The sequence below is a fragment of the Primulina eburnea genome, chromosome 1 (genome assembly GCF_022965805.1).
Source record: "Primulina eburnea isolate SZY01 chromosome 1, ASM2296580v1, whole genome shotgun sequence".
NCBI lineage: Eukaryota > Viridiplantae > Streptophyta > Magnoliopsida > Lamiales > Gesneriaceae > Primulina > Primulina eburnea.
Window position 1 is genome coordinate 13,615,873 of NC_133101.1, and position 8,298 is coordinate 13,624,170.

At 36.7% G+C, this 8,298-nt stretch overlaps 1 protein-coding gene across 1 annotated transcript; it reads right to left on the reverse strand.

Moving 5' to 3' along the window:
• Positions 1 to 3,870: 3,870 nt before the first annotated feature.
• Positions 3,871 to 7,788, reverse strand: LOC140804548 (uncharacterized). Its single transcript, XM_073160596.1, has 10 exons — positions 7,672 to 7,788; positions 6,928 to 7,018; positions 6,617 to 6,725; positions 6,435 to 6,519; positions 5,011 to 5,465; positions 4,764 to 4,845; positions 4,484 to 4,660; positions 4,363 to 4,416; positions 4,073 to 4,165; positions 3,871 to 3,957 (listed from the first exon to the last, which is right to left on the reverse strand). The coding sequence occupies exons 1-10, from the start codon at positions 7,786 to 7,788 to the stop codon at positions 3,871 to 3,873; spliced, it is 1,350 nt and encodes a 449-aa protein (XP_073016697.1).
• Between the last annotated feature and the right edge of the window lie 510 nt (positions 7,789 to 8,298).

Below are 8,298 nucleotides of genomic sequence, written 5' to 3' on the forward strand. Positions count from 1 at the left end.
CCGCTCTTCAAAGACGTGAATTCATAGAAATTCAGATGAAAGAGAGCACTCTCAGAGTCATCATCCAGTTAAAAAGGAAAAATTTTGATCCAAACAGTCCTACAGCTCCAGATGACTCTGCAGTAATATCTCAACTTGAAATGGATGCTCGATCTCTTGCTGCATCAGTCGCTTTCATGCGTATTTCGCTCAATCTTCCGGCTAGTGCGAATCAGAATCAGTTTGACTCTTTGATGGATGTTCATGATGACTTCAGTACAGAACCAGTCTCACCAAGTGTATCTCAGAAGGCCTCTTCGTCACAACATTGTACAAGTCCCCAACTTACTGCACGAGACATTCCGACAACAGCTCAGCTGGAGCCAAGTCTTATTCAGAACACCATACCGTCAGAACAACACCCAGCCTCTCCTACTTGTCCGAATGTGTTACCTGATACACATGTTATCACCGCATCACCACAGGTCATTGTTGAACCAACTCCAGCAACTCATGAAGACACGGCTCCTTCCACATCTGATGTCCCACTTGCTTTGTCTCCACATTCTGATACTGGCATCATTCTCCCCCAGCACTCTGTTGAATCTATCCCAGCAGCGGTTCTCTCAGTCGATGAGGCGGAAAAATTTCTATCTGACTTTGATGCTGCTCAACCATATCAGGACTCTATTATATCTTCACTAGAGCCTCTCCCGGTTGCTGCTCCGATGGAACTTCAAACACAGCCCTCAGCTTCTCTGACAGAGATTCAGAAAGGAGAAATAAACATCTCCTCAAAAGTTTCCACTGCCAATGATCAAATTGACAAACCAGAGGAATCCAAGCTCATTGGGTCAGCATCCGCTGTATCAACTGACAACATTGATGACTATATTGCAAGTATCGCGGCTGACACTCTTGACGTTGATCCCTCGCCATCATCTACCAAAGCAACCTCATCAAAATTAATTGCTTTCAAGGGCAAACTTCTTACTGATCCCTCAGAACCTGTAGAAGACGACATTTTTGCATTTGAAGAAGAAGTTGTCGCAGCAAACTTCCATCAAGATCTGCTAAGCCGACTTGGCAATATGGATCAGTCTATCCTCGCTCTAAACCGCAAAAATTCTGATCTCAAGGAGGATCTACAGACCATCAGAGGTACTATATCTAAGGATTTTGCTGCCATCACTTCAAAAGTGTCCAACAATCACTCGATTAATGTCGATATGTGCCTTGGTCTTTCATCTCAAATCACTCGTCTTGAACAAAGAATGGATGCTCAAGGAGCTCAGCTTACAGAAATTATGGAATTTCTGGTAAATGGTGATGTCAAAAAGGGGGGAAAAGAGCAACAAAAGAGAGAGCAAGAAAATCGTATTCAAAGGGAATTGGCCGCTCTAAAGAAAAAGGAAGCTAAAGAATCAGAATCTAAGAAGTAGCACTATTGTCTCTGATTTGGCTAAACAGAATTTCGGCTAAGTTTTATCATCACCAAAAAGGGGGAAATTGTTAAGAAATGAAATTTCAGGAATTTTGGTGAATGATAAATCAACCGCGGTTAGAAATTCCCAACCGCTAGTTTTTCGACCGCCTATTCTTTATGGTTCAGCCGTTTCATTTAAGAGATCTACTTATTGCTTTCCAACATTCCCTGACCGGCTGGATGCATTCAAATTCTCGAAGTCAACGATCTCACATCAGTTCCAAGGAAGATATGCATTTATATCTCTTTCCTAGAAAGGACGCTCAGAGACAGTCTTCACATATATGCAGTCGCCTAAAAGTAGTAAACCTCTAGTAAAGAGCCTCAAATTTATGATAAGCAAAAGGAAGGTTTAAATGAAGACATTTATTGCTCATAAATATGAAAACGACTTATCTGCTTCAGGAGCTCAGGTTTATGTTTACAAGTACTTTCTGACCGTTGGATCTTCTAGTTATATTATCTGAGAGGAATGCAAGTCATCGATGGGCAAGCTACACAACTCTAATACTGATTGAAAGAAACCTCTCAGCTTGCCATCACAGAGATCTTTGAGCGCATTCACAGATTACATTCTCTTTATCGCTCTTCTGCACGCAGCTCTACAGTCACATATTTGATCTTTCAAGGATCTTTTCGTGCTACCAAAACAAACTACTGTTTTATCAATAACCTATGGTTACTTGATTAGAGTTTGGAAGTCTGGTGAACTAAGGGTTCTTAAATATCCAGAAGTGTAAAGTGATCACTAGGAGTTCCAATACAGGCAATGGGATAAGTCCTGATTGGATTGGGCTGTTACAAACGATTTGTAAAGTCAAAGTCTTTTAGTGGATTCCTTCCTACCAAAGGAAGAAGGGGTGACGTAGGAGTATTCAATCTCCGAACATCCATAAAATACCGTGTTCTTTATTTTATGCAATTTATGATTGATATCCTTGTTGTTTAGATTATTAAATATTTGAGAAATATCTGTCAAAAGGAAGTGAACCATCTTCCGCACATTTCTGTGGTTCACCTCTTTCGACCGTTTGAGAAAGAAATATTTTGAACCGCCTAAAAACGGTTGAAAATATATTTAACAGAAGAAATTGTGAAAGAGTTCATTCACCCCCCCCCCCCTCTTAACTCTTTCTCGATCCTAACATATATGTTGGTTCAGTGTTGGTTCGGGTTGGTTCGGAGTCATGATTAAATACGAAGTCGTCGAGCGTCATTGTCGCATTTTTGAACTTAAATTGCATAGGTGGTCAAGTAGAAGCTATTGCATATTTTACATGGCATATTTAGGTTGCAGCGAGCCTGAGAACGATCCAATCCACGTGGTAAAATAGTACAGGATATTCCATTACACCATTTATTTATATTACGTGCATAAAAATAGAAAATACTTATTTTTGAGATTTATGCGATATTGCTTGTGGTCAATTCACTATCACGGGAGCATTATTTTACCGGTCGCCAATGACCGATCAGTTCAGTTTGGTACCCCGGTCGCAAGTGACCGATCAGTTCAATTTGGTACCCCCAGTAGCCAGTTACCGGTCAGTTCAGTTCAGTGCAGAGGCCACTTGCGTAGACCATAATCTCAACAGAAAAATTATTACACATTATTTCAGTATAGGGTTCCAAGGAGCAAACATTTTTACTATGATTTTCAGTCTAGTTATGCACGTATTATAATTGATCAGGACAAGTTATTTTCAGTATGCCTCATGACATGTTAATTTTACTCCCATGCAAATTTAACTATATTATTTACTTGTTACCTACGATATATGCATGCTGAGTCTTTAGGCTCACTAGACTTGATTGTTGTAGGTACTGATGAGGTTGGGGCCGAGGGCGGGGACCAGTGAGCCAGCTTGGGTTGGCAGTAGTGGCACCCGAGGACCTCAGTTCAGCATTTATTATTATTTGATGGCTCAAACATTTTAATTATCGTGGGATAAACATTTTACTATTATTTCGAAAATGTTAATTTCTTCCGCTGCCATTTTAAACATCAAACTTTTTGTATCAGTTCATTTATGATTGAGGCAATTTTTAATTATTTAAAAGAAAAATTTTAAATTTTCCGCAAATTTCCAAGGAAGGATTCCTAGGTCTTCACACTACTGTTCCGGAGAGATGAAATTTCGATCTTTCTATTTTCCTCTTTATTTTTATTTTCAGTAAATTTTCTTTATTTTTGTAAAGGGCAAGAAGCAAGATATTGACCAATCTCATCTGAAACATAATATGAGATAAGTAAAAAATCAATTTTTGGATGGTATGTTATCTAAGAGTTTTCTCAAAATGCTATGAATAGAATTCAGTTTTTTCTTCAAATCTTGAATCGCTACATCGAGTGAGTTTATTATTTTGACTTAAAATTTGATAAGAGAGAAAAACTAGTACAATATTCAGGATAAGTTCATGGACATTCCAACTATAAGAGAATGGACGGATGGAATATGATACCACATCAATTGCCAAGCTCCCATGAGATACTGCCAGACCAAAATAAGAATCATATACATATGGAACCTGCAGAGAAAATCTGAGTCTATTGGAAACAAATATGCAAATTTAAAAGAGAAGTAAACATGAAAAATTAATGCATACATCCGGGGAGCTATTCAAACCAGGAGTATTTGAAGGAATGTGTATTTCCCTTAGTGCTTTCCAAACTAAATTCCACGCTTTCATAGAGTTGTCCTGTAATACATGAACTGATCAAATAATTTGGAGGGCTACGAAGCTTTTCAACCTCAAGGCTTTCTGCTTGAGGCATTACTTGATAACAAAAGCAATTAACATGGATTTTTTAATTTTTAATATATGTTGAAATAACACTCCCTTAATACTAAAATTCATATTTATATCAATAAAACACTTCCTTCAATATTTATTACCTGGCTACAGCTGTACAAGCAGAGTCCATCAAAAGCCCAAGCTAAACCAGTGACCTGATTGTTATTTTACAAGATAAATCAAATGCCATTCCATATGCCAAAAAAGGTGTTGAGAACTTACAATGTGGTCATGCGCACTATAACAGCCAATTATTTCAAATTCATGGCTGGTCATATTCATGGTCCACACTTCAAATGATCCGGATCCTTTACCAATAGCCAGGAACAAATTTAGTGGTGTTTGCAGGGGGGCAGTAAATGAAAGTATGGAGACTGGTGCTGAATCAACAGTAATAACCTAATTACACGAGCAATCACAAGTTCCAAAATAAGATATAATCAAATTAGCTGGTCTAAATTTTGAAAGGATAAGTAGCAGACTTTTAGCAGGATATGCTGACCTGCCTCAGCAAAGAAAATGAAGCATGAACAGTTTCAGATGACTTCAGCAGTTCCTTAATATTCACCTGCCAAATCTTTACTCTATAAACAAAAAGAAGAGGAAAGTCACAAAATTAAATGTTATAATCAAATAAAAGGTAAACCTTATATGTATGTGTGTGTATAATTCAGTAGTTCTAACCCATGTCAAGCAAATGTGCTAGACTTTTGGCTTCGAAAACAAAAAAAGGTTAATTAGTTACTCACCTCCCATTAGAACTTCCCATCGCTAAAAGAAGTTGAGGTTTTGAAATTTCAGAGCCATATAAAGCCCAGCAAATAGATGTGATGCATGTATCATGTGCCTCGAGAAAGCCACCATTTGATGCTTTACATTGGAGTTCAGGGGTAATAATGGAATAACTCTCTGGTGCATCAATTCTCCAAAATGAAATTAGACCACATTTCAATCCAGTAGCAAGAATATAGCAGCAGCCCGAGGATTTATGAGGAATAGAAACCCAATCTTCAGATGTCCTCAGAATCGGTGACCAAGCCACAATAAGGGGTGTCAGCATTGCATTGCGAGAAGCATATTGTTGTGCAGTTATTAGTTGAACATTGCATTCTTTGATCTTCAGAGGTGTCCCTTCAGAAACAGATATGGGAATAATTTCCCATGTATTGTTTTCTTTTACATTGTCAAGTTTTTTTGCAGCAACCTAATAAAAATAGCAACACATTCAATTTAATGGCATATATCAAATGCACAACTTTTCAAATTGAAAGCAGATCATGTAGCTGCATTGAAGCTGATTTAGTAAGTATGGAGGTTCATGTCATGGAATAAAATGATAAAAATAAATCAGATAGTGAATGCAGTGTGCAGTACATTAGTTTCATTCTATATCCTTCGTTTTCTTTCCTTTCTTAAACTAGATTCAGGTGGCTCATTAGGGCATTCAGATTCTGCATTATCTCGACTCCCTATCACCTGTATAAAGAAAAAACCCCAAGAATAGTTGGAATTCATATCATTAATTGTTATGTCATCAAGAATATTTCATCTAGAAAAGGATATGGGGATATGCAAGAAACGCTAATCAGCAAAAAGTTGAAAGATAGAACCAACTCACATCTAAACTTTCTGAAGATATAATTTGAGACTCTTCGAAATTGATCTTGGAAAGATAATTATACATCATCTCTTATATGTCCATAACCTAGAAAATTTCAGATTATAACTTTAGCAAATGTGTGAAAAACAACCATTAAATTTAGGAATCACAGATAAACATACTAGATTCCAAATTCATGACATTTATTATGCATAAGCAACAAAACCGTAAATACAACAAACTTGAAGGGCAATGAAATTCTTTTTGAAAGAAATGTTGATTAGGTATTGCCTCTCCAAACATAAACAAAGCCTCCAGTACTAACACAACAAATTTACACATTAGCACAAATATGAATCTACTCATGGGCTCATAGCCAACACAGAACCAATAGTAAGAACATAATTAAGAGCATCTATTGACACAAGAATTGAAACAATTCCATTGCTAAAATTTTCACCATTTTTTTTGGTTCAGGAAGATTATTAAAGTGAAGAGACAGCAAGCTCGAACCATAATTCTGGTCCTGCCACCACTACTTCCTGAAAGCTTCATTTATAAAATACTTAATACCTCCATCCATTCAGCCGAAAAATCACAGAAGGGAAAGCGGTAAAGTTTGACGCGTCCCCAAGTGGTGCAAACAGCAAGCAAACAACTGCACGATTTATAGCAAAATGTAGAATTAATTCAGGGAGGCAACCTGCGTTGCATACTCAAACCAAAACTTCGATCAGGGGTAATGGTATCAGTACCCAGCATTGCTAGCAAGACCTGCAGGAGACCAGGAAATTGACCTAACACATGGTCGTGTATCCCGCGACACATGCATTGGCAACAAGCACCCAGAGAGAAAATCTATCCCTGTGACAAAATGAAAACAAAATCAAATGCAGTGACCTGAGAAAATAAAAAGTACTTGAAACCTCAACTCAAAATTAATTTTCATTTGCACTGTAAAACCACAAACCCAGATATCCAAATGGCATCCAAATTGTGTACATACATACATACAACGAGCTCATTCAAAACTACAAAATTCATTTTTTAATATGATTCTACGTACCTCCAGCATTTATGACACCAATGGAAAAAGGCTTGCTTGGGAGAACAGAAATTACACCTCGACATCCAGCTCCAGAAGGTTTAGCAGGATTCTAACCAAATGAACAACAAGCATATACCAGTGATTCGAAGGCTAAATCAAACAGTATAAAATTAATTCTTAATTTGAAAAAACAAATAAAAAGTAAGGTAATATGAATTATATAGACCAACTACTATAAGATTCTCTATCAAATTCAAATCAGACCCTGTATTGAACTCCAACATAAAACAGCTTCCAGACCAGTTATGAAAATCAGGTAGATTAAAATGTAAGCATAAATTTGGCGTTTAAAATTCAATAACAATGCAAAAATCTTTGGCTAAAAAATAAGCATGCTATTCAGAAATATTATTACATTATATGCAATCAATTGATTTAGTAGTTGTCTTTCCTAAGTCATGGGATCAGATCCCATCAGGTGGATCACAGAATACTGGACTCAGAATCAGTGGTAATTGATTCTTGTTCATGTCAGTGCTTGGTTAATAATGTCATCTGCATAATCCTCACACTAACAGAATCACTTGACAGCCCAAAATTCTTGATCAACTAAAAACTCAGCTAGAACAGATTGAATGCCAGGATACTTCTGAACTTGAGCAATTTCAATGTTGAGACTCAAATGCTATACATCGTATCAGTAAAATTGCATCAAATCAGTTCAATACTAAAATCAGCAAACTTTGAAAAGTTAACAATTACCAAGATCGTAACGAGGCTACCAGAAGCGACCGCCACCAGATTCTCTTCGGACCAAGCAACAGCGTTCGGATAACAAGGCGCTGATACGAGCACCGCAGCTTGGAAGCGGGAAGACATTGTTGAAGAGAATTGAAACAGAAAGCAGAGCAGCGTTTTATTATTTTGGAGTGAAGCGGATTCGATGCTTCGACCTAATTTGTGAAACAGCTCGAATAGTCCAAATCGAATTACACCATATAACGTACATATATTTGTATTTCCTAGACTAGACTAGAAGACTAAAAAAATCTTCTATTTTATATTATTAAAAAAATAAAAATATTTATTTTTATGTGGATTTAGGGATTTCTCCCTTAGAGGGCAAAAACAATGGATATTGAGGAAGCAACAAGCATCGAAGAAATGAAGTTGAAACATTAGTCAATCTCATGCATTACCCAATTTAGGGGTGAGTAGAAACCAAAGCCAAATCAAATAGTTGGTTTGGTTTTTAGTCGATCGATTTATATTGGTTTAAAAATAATCATATCGAAAAAATTGGTTTTGTTCAAAGTTTTGGTGAAAAATCATAACCGAATCAATTTTATAAATATATATTATTTTTAATTATATAAATATTTTTTTTTA

Coding starts and splice junctions, on each gene's coding strand:
- LOC140804548 (XM_073160596.1), bottom strand. CDS start 7,788: ATGTCTTCCCGCTTCCAAGCTGCGGTGCTCGTATCAGCGCCTTGTTAT. Junction 4,846..5,010: donor ATGGGAAGTTCTAATGGGAG/GTGAGTAACTAA, acceptor TTTTGTTTATAG/AGTAAAGATTTGGCAGGTGA. Junction 4,417..4,483: donor ATAGTGCGCATGACCACATT/GTAAGTTCTCAA, acceptor AATAACAATCAG/GTCACTGGTTTAGCTTGGGC.